Here is an 18,572-nt window from a genome sequence, read left to right on the forward strand (position 1 = left end):
AGCCCATTCATTGTGGGCCAATTAGGGAATAAATGAGAGGCTGCTGGTACCGGGGTGAAAGGCTAGGAAGAGAGGAGTGTGTTTGTGTGTGTGTTTGAGTGTGTGTGTGTGTGTGTATGTGTGTGTTGCATTTGTTTCCACGTGCATGAGTAGCAGAAGTATTGCCCGGGTGTTTATGTAGCTCGGGTTTAGCCGGCACTGACATGACGACACAGTGGCTTGAGGCCCGGATCGTTGCCTCTCACCGGGGGAGCGGGACAAAAAGAGAACGCCAAAGTTGGGGGCCCATGCTGATTCATGGACGGAATCAGTTGTGAAGGAGAGGTGGCGGTGGGACTTGGCACATAGTCGTCCTGGAAGAGGGGGGTCTTGAACTGACTCGCCACTTCGCCTCGGTTGAAGGGGAGGTGGCACTCAAATATTTTCTCTTTCCTAAGTAACGAATCACAGTAATGCATTATTTACGATTCAATTTGTCTCTCCTCGTTGAATAACTATTTACTCGACTTCCGATTCTGCTGCTGCCGAGGGAGCGCCCCTTGCTTGGAGGCGAGAGGCAGTGAACTGAGAAGTGGCTTCAATTAAAAGTGAAGCAAGTTAGAAATGTGTGATGTCCTAGACAGCCCCAAACATAGAGGACACACGCGTGCGCACACACACACACACACACACACACACACACGCACGCGCACACACACGCACGCACACGCACACACACACACGCCTGCAGCCATGCCCACATTGTCATCAGGCACATCGTGGCCACCCACGGCGGGTCCTTCTGTGACGAGTCCTGAGGTGACGTCTTCACGCCGGGTCAGAATTGAAAAGCAGTTGGAGGGGGCGGAGGGGCAGAACGGGGACGCAGAGAAAGTTTTCAAGTGAAAAGAGGAGAGTCTGAACGCTCCCCTCAGATGTTTATGTTTAGATGCAGACATTTTACGTCGTCATTTTAAAAAGCACAATCCTCAAAACCTGTCTGTCTGGATAGTAAAAATAACCCCCCTAATTGGGGTTGGATAACTGTGTGATGACTATTTTTCTATTGTATAAGGTTTCTTGTTGATGTATTTTTTGTCTTTCAGCCCTGCAGAGGAGACAGCTTTGTCATAAATCCTTTGTTAGAGGAAAGACAGAACAGACGGCTCAGAAGGCTGGAAACAAAAGAAAAAATAACACACACACACACACACACACACACTCACACACACACTCACACTCACACTCACACTCACACTCACACTCACACTCACACTCCTGCCTTCACAAATGGTGTAATGCTCTGTATCGGCCATCACTTTTCGTTTTGGCAACACGGTACACAGAGACCATTTATTTTCATTAAATACAAGAACAGTTACAAATGAATGCCAACTATGTGGGGATTGGCATGATACGTTGTGACGCGTCAGCTTGCGGAGCTAGTTCTGTCAGACAACTTGACGGCGCCACACACTTCCACGCCCCTAATGGCTCGGCCCGGTGCCAAACTCAAACGACACAGAGCAAATAAAGATCTTTTTTTTTCAAGGTAATCTAACAGTTGTCCGTCAAAAATATTATCGAAGGGAAGCAATACAAAAAAACGACTAATACAAGGATCAACAACAATAAATTGATCATGTAATATTGAAATAAAAACAGAGATGAATGGGTAATTACACTGAGCATATTTAAAATGCTGATGATGATCGTCCAGTAGTAGTAATTTTTAATCCAATTACTAGTACTAGACCAATAATAGTAATAGAGACAAAGGGTGATAAACCTACATCTGACCTGACATCACATATTAAAGCCAATGAAAACAAACATGAACAACGTCAAATTTATAAATGTTGCATCGTATTACATCTTTATAGAGATGAATTAAACAATCAAATCATATTTAACCAAATTCAATCATACACCCTAGTCTCTCTTTTTATTACTTTAATTGTATTTTTACTTTACTTTTTATTCAATTTTATTCAATTTTTTCGGACAATTCTGTCAAGCTTTTCTTTCTTTTAATGCTAATCGTCTGCAGTGAAATGCACCAAACCTCACCAGAACAAAGTCCAAGTATATGTACACGTACTGTACATGGTGGAATAAACTGATTCTGATTTGGAGCAAATTTACCTGGAAAAGAAATTTGCAGATATCATAACGCGCACTCACGCACACACGCACACGCACACACACACACACACACACACACACACACACACACACACACACACACACACACACAGGCTTGCTCACCTTAGTTTTGTCATCCACCACCCTGAGTCCGTCAGCTGACACCCACAACACCGCCTTGACTGTCTTTTTTCCACTCTGGGGGAGAGAGAGAGAGAGACAGACAGAAACACAGACAGACAGAATTACATTTATTATATTAAAACTCATAGTTAAAAAAATATTAAAATAAAAAACAAATTTCCAATAAATATTATATAAAAACATCAAATCGAAAGAAAAAAAACAAGGAGAAAGTTGTCACACAAGTCTCACACATTGAAATGGATAGCAGGTTATATAGAACAGTCAAGCCCAGATCTACCATATGGGCAATTTTGGAACGTGGCCAGCGGCCCTTGAGCGTGAAAGGGCCACTGCAATGAGGAAAAAAAAATGTTTTCATTTATTTTCAGGTTGTTCTTTTTTTATGTCGGCTCCACAGGAAAATGACACAAAGCTTGACCCCTTCTCTTGATCTTGATAATTATCCAATCAGAATGAAATAAAAGTTGGTGTGGCGGCTTGGGGTGGGCTTGGTGGGGAGTGACACAAACCTACTCCAATGTACAGTACACTGGAATAGGTTTATGTCCAATTGGTTCATTTTAAGCCTTTATTGTAAATAGCTAAAGATAATTTGAAGAATATGATGTGGTTTGGCATTTTCTTTTTTCTATGATTTAAAGAATGAATATATAATTTTTTCCCCACAAGTTGAGTAAGACCCAGTGTTTTTGACGGTTATCTGCATTTCTAAAAATGCCCCTTCAGTCCTTATAGTTATCTCCCAGTTATTACGTTGTGTCCCCCACAAGCTGTAGTATCGGCACGGCCTTGTGGCGTGGATGGTGACGATGACAATGGGAACGAGGGAGCAGGCGGAGAGGACGGGCGGAGGTAAATTGTGCCAGCTGGCGCCAGTAGGCATTTCTCCAGGGGAGAGGCACCGAGTGGCATTAATAACACACTCCGCCCGAGCCAAGCTTAAAATACACCAGCTTAATAAGGCCTTCTTACGCGTGTGTGTGTGTGTGTCTGGATGTGTGAGAGAGCGAGACAGAGCACCGTGGTGGATGACTCTGAACGTCGTAACACACCGATAAGAAGTGTGGGTTTTGCGTACTCCCACAAAGAAGAAGAAGAAGAAGAAAGAAGAAGAAGAAAAAAAGAGAGAGAGAGAGAGAGAGAGAGAGAGAGAGAGAGAGGAGAGAGAGAGAGGGAGAGAGAGAGGAGAGAGGAGAGAGAGAGAGAGAGAGAGAGAGAGAGAAGAGAGAGGAGAGAGAGAGAGAGGAGGAGAGAGAGGAGGAGAGAGAGAGAGAGAGGGGAAAAGTTTGGAAGGAGAAAAGGAAAAAATCAAAAAAATCAATAAAATCAAAAGTAAAACTTTTTCAGGGCTGGGGATTTAGGGAATACGGCAGAGAGCGGGAAGGAATGGGAAAGAGATGCAGGGAAGACGGAGGGATGAAGACGAAGAGAGAGTCAAACCAGCAAAGCGTCAATTCGGCAGCGTGGGAAGATTAAAATAACGACTCCACCGACACCGGCTCGACGGAAAAGGCGGAGGAGGAAAAGTGCGTGAATAGAGTGGGGAAAAAAAGAAGCACAAGGAAGAAATAACTCCCAAAAAAAACCTTTCCCTGTCTCCTCTGTCGTTTCATTCATATTTCAGGGCTTGTTGAGAACATGCCGGCCAGCTTTGATCCCGGTTTTAAACAAGGGAACACTGTCTGATTCACATGAGAAATAGTTGTTCAGTCTATTGATGTAGAGCCTGTAAAGAATGTTTTTTTTCTTTCTTAAGGTGTGTGTGTGTGTGTGTGTGTGTGTGTGTATACAGTCTGTTTCACTGTTTCACACTGTTCACATTTGAATAGCGGCCCCCCAGGGGATGCAGCGGATGTGTGTGTGTGTGGGTGTGTGTGTGTGTGTGTGTGTCTGTGTGTCTGTGTGTGTGTTACTATACTTGTGAGGACCGCTCTCTGAATTGACAATTTTTTTTGTTTTACTATACTTGTTAGGACCGGTCTCCAAATTGACTGATTTGTGTGTGAAAGGATGTTAGTATTTCAACGTGCACGCATGTAAGATACACATTTGAATCACTTTCGAGTAATACAAAATGTGACTGAGCCCAGTAATAAATCACTGTTAAACAGTGACTTATTACTTTGATTTAAATTATGATCATTTTTTTTCCACTTTAGTAGTTTTATTTATTTTATTTGTATTCATCATATGTTATCATATTTTACGGGGGGGAGGAAGGGAGCGGGGTGCATGCACAAAAAAAATTTCACTGCCATTTTACATATTTAGCTGTGGTGTGTATGTGACCAATAAAGGTTGTGAAATTAAACTATTTTCAGATTTCGTTTTTTCCCTCCCAAGATTTCGGCTTTATATTATTTAAACTCAAATGTCTCACAACTACACGTCAAATTTTGATGCAGGAATGCATCACAATATTAAGCCCCCGGGTCAGAATCAATCACAGTTTATTGGTCCAAAGTGGAGAACATTTATTTTTTTTATTTTTTATTTTTATTTTTTTAATGGCATTTGACTGGTTAGTGTAATACAAGATCTATAATGGGCTGGCAATCACTGCACACAATTACACAAGTTTTCCACTTCATGTATTTCACACCTTTGGGGGGATTTTTTCAGGTTGTAAATTAGGGAAATGCCAGAGATAATATCACAGCTGATATTTTGTAAATGCCAGAATCTTCTTCACGCCGGCAGTTTTCATTTAAATACCATCTATTTGCAAATTGTATCTCGATGCACTACGTGTGAGTGTTGGCCAAAATCTCATTTTCTGCTTGCCAGTGTAGGGTATAGTAAGATTAATCAGGCAGACAATCGGGCAGGCAGGCAGGCAGGCAGACAGACAGACAGACAGACAGACAGACAGACACGTGAATGTGTACAATGTACAAACAATGAGCTCCAATGCAGTTTGTAAATCCATATGAGGAGAGAACAACTGCAGTAGCAGGCCTAGAGGAGGGCGTGTGTGTGTGTGTGTGAGTGCGCGCGCACACACACACACACACACACACACACACACACACTCATAGTGACAACACTTTTTGATCCTTTGATGTCGACTCTTCCTGTCATTGAGAAGCAGAATTCACCAAGCGCTGGATTGTTCACTCACTAATAGGAACGTTAGCTGGGTTTAGAGCGTCGTGAGACAGGTTAGTTTTAACCTACCGATGATGATGGTGTGTGTGTCTGTGTGTGTGTGTGTGTGTGTCTGTGTGTGTGTTACTTACAACTTTGAGCTTCTTCACTGCTTCTTCACATACATGCATCCCCCTGGACTCCTCCACCTCCACCAACCCCAGGTACTGGAGATAAAAGAGAGAGACAGAAGGAGGGAAAGAGAGAGAGAGAGAGGGGATTTGACGCTCAATGTTCGTTTAATAAAACATAATGAAGCAATGCGGGAGGTAACGGGGCCAAACAAACCCTGAAAACTCTCCACACACACACACACACACACACACACACACACACACACACACACACACACACACACACACACACACACACACACACACACACACACACACACACACACACACACACACACACACACACAGAAAACGAGTGAGAGAGATGAGAGGAACAGAAGTAATGTGAAGGAGAGAAGAACAGTAAAGCGGGAAAGAGAGAGAGAGAAAGAAAGGCCTTGTAAAACCAAAGCTTCATTAATGCCTATTTGTAGAAGTGGTAACTCGTCAGAAGCAGGGCATTTTTACCACATCTATGGTGGAGAAGGAGAGAGGAAAAAATAAAGCGTGAGAGAGAGAGAGAGAGAGAGAGAGTGACCAAAAGACAATCAAGCCTACGGAGCACTGTACTACTAGTGTAGGAAAGGCCCAGAGGGAAATAATTATAGTAGGACTGCAGCTCCCAGAGCCCAAAGTGACGAGCAGGCGGCGAGTGGAGGATTCCATTTTAAATGCAGCTTTTTTTTTTCTCTCAATCGCTTGTGTTGTGACATCGCACCGCGTTCCTCCGCCCGCCCACCCCTCGTGGAGGAAGATCAGTCATGTTTGGCAACGTTGTTGTAGTTTCTATGGCTTCCTTTAGCGGTTGCAATTTGTCTCTATTTTACCGATTGTGCTGTGAACTAGTTATATAATATTTGCATTAGTGAGTCTTGTGTCTCTTAAAATTTAAAATACTTGGCATTATTAGTGTCACCGATTCTGAGCCATGTATAAGAATAATTACGATTCCGAAAACATCCAACCAGGGGTTCTAAAAGACCCATCCTTTAAACAAAAGTTTTACTTAAACTACATTTGCCGCGATGCGTACACCCAACACCACTGCAGCTCCAGTGTAGTTCAATCCAAGGCAAACTTATGCAAAAAAAATGCATCAAAATGCTGCCGCTTATTGTCTTCTGACAGTCTTCCAGTATAATTCTGTCCGTGCCTCCACACCAGCTGGCGGCGCCTACAGTTCAACTATATCGTTTGCCCAGAGGGAGAAGAGGGAAACTGAAAGCCTGGCGGAGACCAAAGCATTGAACGCTCAGTGATGGTTTGCACAACAGGCTATTTTGATCGGATTTTCGCGACGGTGGTTCATGTGTGAAGAAAACTGCTCAAAAGTCCAGAGGACTGCTTCCTTACCCTGACGGCAAAATTACATTTGCCCTTGCGCACAGCCTCCTCGTCGGCCTGCCACTGGTGGGGTCTGCTGGCCTCCGGGACGTAGGTGGGCTTCTTCCTCCGCAGGCTCTGCCGAAGCTTGTTCATCTCCGGGGTCGCGTGCTCCCTGGTACTGTGAATGGAACGAGAGACAGACAGACAGGTTATTGAACCTGCACCGCGGGGAATTGGGGACAATACACACCACATTTTAACCATCTAACAAACAACCTGTGCTCCAACGGCTGTCTCCTTATCAGAGACATCGCTACGTCACATCCATCCCTAAAATGCTAAATCGCCTCGCTTGTCTCTCAAGGCTCGTTCATTTAAAAACCCAACAAAGGTGTTGTGTTGTGCACTCCAGGGCCTCACGGCCACATGGCGTATAAAACCGTGAGGGAGCGGGCACGGGCCTCATCGATTAACTCGCGCTCGTTATTGAGCAGTCATCTCCGGCGGCCTCATAAACCTCAATGCCACGACGCCTCATTGATTTCTCATTAAGACGAAGAGCAATGGATCACACAGGTAGAGCGAGACGCTGATTAGCACAGGGCACTCAGCGCGTTTTCATCTCGAAGAAGAAACATCCAGAAAACATGATGTGAATGCAGATCACTCGCACACACGTCAACGTGTTCAGACCACGGATGCGCATCATACACACAGCCCCTACCTCCTCAACACACACACACACACACACACACACACACACACACACACACACACACACACACACACACACACACACACACACACACACACACACACACACACACACACACACACACACCTACATACAAACAGACATACACACACGTTCTTGTACTGGTATCAAAGTGAAATCCGAGTATATACACCTGGTAAGCGAGGACCCATGTTTGTGCAATTCTCAACCAAAACAATTGTCAATTCTGAGAGCGGTCCTCACAAGTATAGTAACACACACACAGACACAGACACAGACACACACACACACACACACACACACACACATACATTTATATTACATTTACATTTAGTCATTTAGCAGACAAACACACTCCTTATACCACCTGTTTCTATGAGCACTGACACTCATGCACTCCTGTCATGACCGGCCTAATTAGACCATTCAGCCCATTGGTCCGTTTAGCAATGGTAATTTCCAGCCGCGCATAATCAGAGGCGATGCTATCAAAACATGACCTGCTTAAAAAATGGTAATCACCGTTTTCATCTCCGCCCCACGCTCGCTCAGTCTGCGCAGGGCCGGCTCTAGCCATTTTGCTGCTCTAGGCAAACTGTCGACGGGTGTGGGTGGGGGTGGGGGGTAGTGTCCCCATTACGCATGGTACTTGTTTTGTTCTTCAAGGAAACAGAGTCAAATAAAATAACGTACATCCAAAACAAAAACACACAGTTTTGGCGTGCTGATCACGCCTAGGTTGGCAACGTCGGGTGCTGATGCCCCATCGCTGCCGCCGGAGAGGGAGACAGGTGGGCGAATCGCCCCCTGATCGCTCCCTCACTGCCCCACCCTCGGGATGGCACCCTAGGCGACCGTCATATCTCGCCTGTCGGAAGAGCCGGGGTCTGCCGGGGAGGTAGGAAAGCTGATACGGATGGGACCAAATATAGAAGATTGAATCGCCTCAGTAGTCGCTATTCTCCCGACTCGTCGTCTTTTCTACACACGTAGTCGAATGAATCAGAAACAAAACCCTGCGGCGTGATCCCGTCTTTCGCTAAGTCTTCAGTCTTCGCGCTCTTTGGGGTCCAGAGGACACAGGGTTTGGATTAACCACATCATATTCTCTTACCGTCTAGCCGCCCCGAGCTTCGTCATCTCAGCTTTGAGAAATTCACGGGCTCGGACAAGGTTCTCACGCAGGTTTTATCTGAAGACTCCAGTCAAAAACCCTGCTCCGAAGCAGCGATCGGCAAGGATATTGTAGAAGTCTGAACTCCTCCCTGCACAGTACAGGGCTGGTACGTATTTTTATAGACACACACACACACACACACACACACACACACACATATTCTCGTCATCACAAGTAACAGGTGCTATGGTTTGCTGGAAGTGTATTCATATGCAGTACATCCTCATGTGTCACACAGTCACACACACACACACACACACACACACACACACACACACACACACACACACACACACACACACACACACACACACACACACACACACACACACACACACACACACACACACACACACACACGTTTCCGCTTATTCAGATGGAACCAGAGTGAATCCCAGGCCTGGGTGGCTGTAGTCATCCCTGGCATGGAAGGCACGCAAGCACTGCCAAGAGTTACGAGCCCAAGCCTACACACTTTACACACTTTACACACACACACACACACACACACACACACACACACACACACACACACACACACACACACACACACACACACACACACACACACACACACACACACACACACACACACCCTCTGCGGCTAGACCGCCAAGCGTGCCAAGGCCGTTGCCAGTAATTTCTGGGCACACCGCCAAGGCCGACTGGCACCTAACTGGTGTCCACTGCCTCTGGAGCAGGTGGGTGTGTGTGTGTGTGTGTGTGTGTGTGTGTGTGTGTGTGTGTGTGTGTGTGTGTGTGTGTGTGTGTGTGTGTGTGTGTGTGTGTGTGTGTTAATACATTGTAAGTGGCCTCATATGGTCAGGGTTAGAGAGAGAGAGAGAGAAACAAGCATGTAAGGAAGCAAGTGAGTAATAAGATAAGTGTGCAAATAGAACATTAAAATGTTTTGTGTTTTAGTGTGTGTGTGTGTGTGTGTAATGGGAATCTAATAAGACCCTTTCTACAGTAATGTGAGCCTTAATATTCAAAATTCAATAATTGATGGACCTGAACAGTCAAACGTTACGCTACGTTACAGTTCCGTTTTTTTGTTATCGTTGCTAAAATCATTGCGTTAATTATTACTAATGTGGATTTTGTAAAAAATGTATTCTCTGTGTTCCAAAAAGCACTAGATAGGAGTAGAGTGGGGTAGAGTGTCTGCACTATAAATCATGAAAAATAGATCTTGAGAGTGAAAAGTAGAAATGATGGCCAAATTTAGGACATTTTGAAGTGTGAGCAATAAATATTTAACATTGGAGAGGATTATTAAGTCCCTCCCTCTCTCTCTCGCTCTCTCTCGCTCTCTCTCGCTCTCTCTCTCTCTCTCTCTCTCTCCCCCTCTCCCTCTCCCCCTCGCTCTCTCTCCCTCCCTCCCTCCCTCCCTCTCCCCCCAACTTAATTTGCTGAATGTGCACAACCCAGCCAATGCTGTCTGTAATCAGGCAAAATGTTTCTAATAAATGAACGTTAAAAACTCTGATCTCAGCCTCGGATCAGAGATGAGGATAAATAAAATGCTGCACGGTGTCAAAAACAACCCTGTGCTCAGCTCGTCCAAAAAAAAGGACGACACGCAACAATAAATCTGGATAAAAGAGAAAAGCAGGAACAGACCCAGGCTGCACAGACACCCTGAGGGAGATGACAGAGTACACAAACAAAAAGCATGTGTCCCCATAAGGTTGTTTGTTTGGTTTCGTTAAGCTAAACACACTCCAAAGGGAGGCATTTGGGGACGTTCTGGAGCAGCGTGGATACAACAGGGTCCTGGAGAGAGAGAGAGAGAGAGAGAGAGAGAGAGTGGGGAAGAGAGAGGGCGAGGGTGCGGGAGGGAGGGGGACAAACAACAGGCTTATAACGGTGGAGAGCGACAGATGAGCGGAATCAGAAGGAGGTCAAGAAAGAAAAGAGAAAGACGGTAAAGTAAACAACGTCCGCAAACAAATCTATGAATCAACGGCGCCGTGGACTTCCCCGCTAATCCCCGCTCGCTGTCACGCAAAGCTCGCGCAAAGTTTATAAGCGAGCGTCGGCGTAGACTACACAAAGAGAGGGAGGGGGAGGGAGGGAGGGAGGGGGGCACATAGTTGTCTCCCTTCCAGCGTTTAGAGCGAGCAAAGTCATCTGGAGCACATTGTTCCGGGAGGAGAGAGACAGAGATAGAGAGAGAGAGAGAGAGAGAGAGAGAGAGAGAGAGAGAGAGATGACCTAGGATGTGATGTTCGGGCTTTGTCTTTCATGTGCACTCATCCCGGATCACCCCTCCCTCCCTCCTTCCTTCCCTCCCTCACCCTCTCCCTCTTCAACGCCATGGTAGAAAGGGGTGAAGGGGGAATGTCCCGACAAAAAAGCCTTTAAAGCGCTCCCGAGTCGCTGGGTTTGCGACAGTTAGGAGAAGTACTCTGATCTTTCACTCGAGTAAAAAAGTACAAACGCCCCGAGTAAGAGTGTCTCCAGTAGGAGTGAACATAGCATTAACATTTCTCCTATTAACAGTAAAAGTACAGGCACGCCCAGCGCCCTGAGGTAACAGAGCTTTTTGGGGTCATTTAGATTTAAAAGATACCATGGACCAAATCAATCATCAATGATCAGTTTGATTGATCCTTTATAAATGTGAATCCAGATTTTTGGAAAAAGTAAAGCAAAGTTACGGGATATTGAGAATGAGATAAATAAAGTACAGGTGTTTGCTTTGAGTGAAAGTCAAAAGTCTCCGAAACTGAATGTACGGAGACCTTAAAAATGTACATCAGTGCAGTAACAAAAATACTTTGTTACTTTTCACCACTGTGGATTTGTAATGGTGAAACAATGTGCATGGGTGTGGCGTGTGTGCGTTTTACTTTACTTTGAGCACCGGTCTCCGAGTGCGCATTCTTTGGTTTAGAAGTGCACCAGAAACATGGGTCCCCTTCAACAAAATGTATTTACTTGGACCTCACTTTGATACCAGTTGAAAAATGTGTGTGTGTGTGTGTGTTTCCATCCTATAGAAGTTGTCACACCCGCCCATGTATGTCCAGCTGTACATTTCACTGTCCAGCTGCAAGTCTGACTCAACTCTTTGGCGGACTGTTGCGTTCTCTTTCTTACACACACACACACACACACACACACACACACACACACACACACACACACACACACACACACACACACACACACACACACACACACACACACACACACACTCCTCCCTGATCCAGATGTTCTGCGCTGCGAGCTCAGAGCGTTGGCAACACAGGACACACTCCTCCCTCCAAACTCCTCCAGATAACATGCTCCTCCCTAACACCCATGCGCGCGCGCACACACACACACACACACACACACACACACACACACACACACACACACACACACACACACACACACACACACACACACACACACACACACACACACACACACACACACACACACCTCCCTGATCCAGATGTTCTGCGCTGCGCTGCAAGCTCAGAGCGTTGGCAACACAGGACACACTCTTCCCTCCAAACTCCTCCAGATAACATGCTCCTCCCTAACACCCACGCCCACACCCGCGCGTGCAGACACACACACACGCGCAGACACGCGCACACACACACACACACACACACACACACACACACACACACACACACACACACACACACACACACACACACACACACACACACACACACACACACACACACACACACACACACAGAATTACGGTAAGCCAGCCATGTGTCTGTGCAGCTCCTGGGATATGAGGAGAAGCGACAGGACAGGCTGGGCAAGAGTCCAAGTGTGTGCGTGTGCATGTGTGTCTGTGTCTGCGCGCACGCATGTGTGGATGTGTGGTGTCAAGCGGGAGGGGATTGTCTTGACTTAGTCGCTATTATAACGGAGTTAACCGCCACCACAATGTAGACACAAATGACACAAGGTGACAAAACCCTCTTTCTGTCCACCCCCCTCTCTCTATTACTTAATATTTTTCTTTACAATAGTCTGTTTGCTCTGTGTAATTACCGCTTCATTAGCTGCAGTATGCAATAGATTTGATTTGTTTGAACAGTTTTAGCCTACTTATGGCTAAAACACACACACACACACACACACACACACACACACACAGAGTCAGACACCGGGGGCTGAGGGGTGACCCAGTTTGAGGGCCTCTTACACTCCAACTGTACGCATGGAGTGACCCGGATAGAGACACTTGTTAGCCCACGCGGGTGGACACACACACACACACAAACACACACACGCACACACACACACACACACACACACACACACACAGGCAATCCTGAGGCGTCATCGTTTGCGGTTACTTCTTTAATGCACGTCTGACACAGAGACAAAACAGAGAAATGTGGTGGGTGTGACAGAGAGGCAGAAAGAGAGAGAGAAGAGAGAGAGAGAGAGAGAGAGAGGAAGATAGAGCTAGAGAGGGTAGAGAATACAGCGTGGTGCGGGAATGAAGACAGGCTGCCTCTGCGGCACCTCTTCATTTCAGCATGGTGAGACAGGAAGAAGCAGATGAAGAACATAAATGAATGGATGGATGGATGGATGGATGGATGGATGGATGGATGGATGGAGTTATTTATTACTCCAGCCTTAAACAGCTGTGGAATATAGTGATCTCGTAACCCTGCGTTGTTCACCTTTAAATAAAAAAACAACATTGCTAAAAACTACGTTCAGATAGACAGATAGATGCAATTTCTACATCAACACTAAACCTAATGATAAACAACAAATATAACCTAAACAATCACAGAAAAACAATCGAACTTATAAACAGGAAGAATTTTTCTCAAATACAATGACTAACAAAATCAACATAAGCGGTGAAACAGAAAGATGGACCTAAAGATAAGAAGAATAGAAGAGTTACATACAATGAACCTAATGATAACATCACAAATAACCCTAAAAATACAATAGAAAAAACCTAAAAACGTAAAGAGTAAACAGAATGGCAATAAACCCGAAAAAATGAACAGTATGTACAAAGTGTGTGTGTGTGTGTTGCCACCTCTTGCTGTGCCATAAATACATACGTACAGTATATGTTTTTTTTAAGTAGTTAGCAGAATCAAATACAAGACACACACGTAGAGACTCCTCGAGTGTCAGCCAAACACACACACACACACACACACACACACACACACACACACACACACACACTTGAATTGAGTGGTGTGTGTGTGGGTGCGTGGTGTGGTGTGTGGGAGCTGGAGACACTTCTTTTGGCGTGTGGGTGAGCGGCTACAACAACTGTACTTGTGCCTCTTCCCGAACACAATCACACGCCGTGAGTGCAGATGGATCCGTAGTGACGGCTGCAGCAGCACAGCGTGTGCTAAAGCAGCCCACTGCCACACTGTGACAGCCTACACACACACACACAGGCAGACAGAGAGAGACACACACACACACACAGGTAGACTAAAGACACACACACACACTGACTGACACGAAAAATCAAGTGGCGGTCTTATTCACCATAATTATACAAAAATATAATTAGATGGAGTCCCAGGATCAGGATAAACTAAACTGAAGAGACTTTTATAAAACATGAGAGAAACATAGCGTCCCATAGCGTGGAAGGACCAGCTTTTATACACTACTACAGGTATTTGCTTCCTTAATTGGACCAAACCAATAACACAGGTAGGTTGGGGGTGTAATACTTGAAACACATGCAGGGATTACATTATAAATGTTAATATAATGATGGCAATATATTTTTTTATGGCCAAAATTATCAAAACTAGAACACATAGTCACTTTTCTATGTAATTGTATACATTTATCTACCACATCAATGTAAAGTGAATCCAGGAAACCCTTGTTTCAGAGTTTAAAGTCTACCAGGGCCAGCCTAGTGCTACAGACCAGAACAAACACACTCACACACATACGCATGCCTAAATATAACAGATAAAGTGGAGTGCAAAGGGTAAAAAGCTTAAAGTTAAGACGTTATGTCAAAGGTTTGTGGTACTTAAAAAACAAAAATTCTAATTCCGACCGACCCCGCTAACCACTAATGACTTTGCCCTGTTTGCAAAACCTGAGCCTGAGGATCCCATTTTAATGATGCTCTAATGCAAACCACAAATCTGTGTGTGTGTGTGTGTGTGTGTGTGTGTGTGTGTGTGTGTGTGTGTGTAGCAACCAGTGACAGGAAAGTTGGAACACTCAACAAATATGAGAAGCCTCCACCCAAACACTGACAGTGTGTTTATGTGTGTATGTGTGTATGTGGTGTGTGTATAAGAATTCAACATTCTCGCCAGCGTAAGCATTTGCACCAACTCTCACCAAATCTCGTGAAAAGATCGGAGCTGCATCTCCGCCTGAACCAGACTGTTGCAATGCATTCTGGGAGGCGTGGTATTAGTATTAGCAGCAGGTGCACTCGGACTCAGACAGATGTTGTCATGACAATGATGCGGGGGATAAGGAGAAAGCCGCCCCTGCCTTTCAATCTAGGACAGTTTGGCCAATCCCATTTTGACCTTTGAACCAATGATGCGCATGCAATGATTTGTTTGTTTGTTCTACTTAAAACGCGACAAAGGTCGACCGGTAACAGTTGGCCAAATGGAACCGACTTCCAGACTAGACTCTGAAAATATGAAACAAAAAAATAAACCCCGACCCAGCCAATCACGACCCGACCATGCACAAAAACAAGCACAAGAACACTACTGTATCACACACACACACACACACACACACACACACACACACACACACACACACACACACACACACACACACACACACACACACACACACACACACACACACACACACACACACACACACACACACACACACACGACTAGGAAATCCCCTCACTGTCTGGAGGCTTTAAAACGCTCAAACTATCAGTTTCTTTGTTTCCCATACATGGAAAGAGTTAAAGAGAGGAAACCCGTCGGGAAACACAGACAACCTCACCTGTAGCGCGCACGCACCCGCGCACACACACACACGCGCTTGCGCTTGCGCGCGCACACATATACACACACACACAGACACAGACACACACAGACACACACACACACACACACACACACACACACACACACACACACACACACACACACACACACACACACACACACACACACACACACACACCTGTTATCCTCATACTTGCACCTGCCTCTGTTTCTATTCCCACCCACCCAAGGTTAAGCCTGGAGCACACTGCAGAGAAGATTGTGTGTGTGTGTGTGTGTGTGTGTGTGTGTGCGTGTGCGTGTGCGTGTGTGTGCGTATGTGGGGGTTTCATTTACTTAGTTCATTCAGGTCATTTAGGATTGGCTGCCGGGTGTGGAGCTGGTTGGGGAACGGCCACACCTGTCGAAGTCTATGGGGGGGGGGGCTCCCAACCCCCGCACTTTGTGTATATTTTTGTGTGTGTTTGTGTGTGTGTGTGTGTGTGTGTGTGTACGCCTGATGGAGGACACAAAAAATAAGTTTAAAAAAAACAAAAACAAGCAGATTAACGTACAAATCCTCCTGTGCCCTTGGAACAAGAGGACTCCCTGGATCCAGGTTAACTTTGAAAGCCTGCATGTGTGTGAGTGAGTGAGTGAGTGAGTGAGTGAGTGAGCGAGCGAGCGAGCGAGCGAGTTTGCTTGTTTGTTTTACCATACTTGTGAGGCCCAGTCTTCGAATTGACTATTTCTTTGGTTTAGAAGTGCACCAGGAACATGGGTCCTCACTTAGCAGGTGTGTTTACTTGGACCTCACTTTGATACAAGTACTAAAATGCGTGTGTGCGGGTGTCGTTAGATGCCTCAAACCACACTGTGATGCTGTGATCCCTTCTCTATCAGTCTAGACCACTGCTGAAAAAGCAGTGGTCATCACCAGCACTCTCACACACACACACACACACACACACACACACACACACACACACACACACACACACACACACACACACACACACACACACACACACACACACACACACACACACACACACACACACAGCATTATTGTTGCCGCTCCCACGCGGTGTTCTGTGTTTGAGGTTTTTTTCGTCAGTTTCATGCAGCTGTTTCAAACCGCCATACTGATGATGTCGTCTTTTTTCCCTAATCTAACACAGTTTTTTCACGTCTCCTCTCCTCCGCCTCCCGCTCTTCTCACCTCGCCACCACACTACTTGCCGTGCACGTCACACGCCATCCCCCTTCCACTTGCTTCTGTCAGTCTTGCATCATCACGCCTAACCCTAAAACTTTGTGTCATCACAATTCCATCCACCCACCCACCCACCCACCCCACAGACTGCATCATTTTTTCCCTCTGCAGCCCCACCCTCCATTCCTCCATCCCTCCATCTTTGGCTGGTGAGGACAGACTAAAGATTTACTGGCACCTATGGGAATGTCACCTTTTGTTGTTGTTGGCAGAAATGACAGTACGCACATACACACTTATAGACAGAGCCTCACACCCAACCACAAGCGCACACACACACACACACACACACACACACACACACACACACACACACAAAGTTGGGCGTTTGTATTAATTTAGCAGGTTTAATCTCTTCCATATGGGCCCAAGGGCTAATGCATCTGCTAAGGCTATTAGCTGCTATGAGTCCCGTGGATTCAGGACTAGACCGGTCGCACCAGCAGTTCAGCAGCTGCCACAAAATGCGGCCGCAGCCAACGACCGCACGACGATATCAACAACAGCAGAGAGCACTGAGCGCAAGAGCGGTGGAGTCCCTTATTGACCTTTATGAAGCTGCGATGGGGACACGGTTCGCAGGGATAGAACAGGGTCAATCCCATAAGCAGAACAAAAAGTAGGAGACCGGGAAATAAATAGTCCAAGGTGCTCAATCGCTACGGTAACAACCGACCCAGTTTAAGAGCTGCACAGGGAGGCACACGGATTCACACACGCACACACCCACCCGCTATGATAGAATGCATGTACATCCAAGCATGTCTCCTGTCAACACCTGCACAAACACACACACACACACACACACTAAACACTCACCTGAGCTCGATGGCTTCCCCCATCTCGCCACTAGAGCTCATGTCACACGGACAGAAGCCTCAGAAAGACACCGCGGCAGTGGAAATGGAGAGACGACAGTCAGATCCAAACAGAGAGAGAGGGGGGAGAGAGTGCCTCAGACCGGCAGCCACGGCAATTACAGCCGCACAAGAGAGGAGATGAGAGGCAGAGAGGACAGGAGCGAGAGAGTGAGCAGAGCCGAGCATGTGATGATACTGCCCTTCTCAGAGTGAGGGGGAGAGAGAGAGAAAGAGAGAAGGAGAGAGAGAGAGAGAGAGAGAGAGAACCCCACCTCTTCTTAAGGGATTAACTTGGAAGAGGCGGCCCGACGTGTTCATGTTTACGTGCACGCATGCACGCACGCACACACACACACACAGACTCCGTCATTCATCGAAACAAACAGGCTGATAAAGAACTAGCAACACACACACACACACACACACACACACACACACACACACACACACACACACACACACACACACACACACACACACACACACACACACACACACACACACACACACACACACACACACACACACACACACAGGCGAATACAATGGCGACGGCTCTAAAAATAAAAGTCAAATCAATTGTTGCCGCTCCAAATGCTGGCGGCTGGGAGTAGAGGAGGAGAGACGGAGAGAGAGACAGATACATAGGTAGGTAGAGGGGAGTGGCGATAGAGGAGATGGGAGGGATGACTGGGTGCATCACGGTG

The 18,572-nt window shown here is 46.1% G+C and overlaps 1 protein-coding gene across 1 annotated transcript in view; it reads right to left on the minus strand.

Annotated features, from left to right (window-relative positions):
• numbl (NUMB like endocytic adaptor protein) overlaps window positions 1–7,028 on the minus strand; it is a 15,191-nt gene extending 8,163 nt beyond the window's left edge. The window contains exons 1-3 of the mRNA XM_080007124.1: window positions 6,885–7,028; window positions 5,511–5,585; window positions 2,248–2,322 (exon numbers count right to left, since the gene is read on the minus strand). Of these exons, the coding sequence (XP_079863250.1) occupies window positions 2,248–2,322; window positions 5,511–5,585; window positions 6,885–7,010 (276 nt within the window). The 5' untranslated portion in view covers window positions 7,011–7,028. The remainder of the gene's footprint in view (window positions 1–2,247; window positions 2,323–5,510; window positions 5,586–6,884) is intronic.
• Window positions 7,029–18,572: the final 11,544 nt, after the last annotated feature.

This window comes from Zeus faber, assembly GCF_960531495.2.
Source record: "Zeus faber genome assembly, chromosome: 9".
NCBI lineage: Eukaryota > Metazoa > Chordata > Actinopteri > Zeiformes > Zeidae > Zeus > Zeus faber.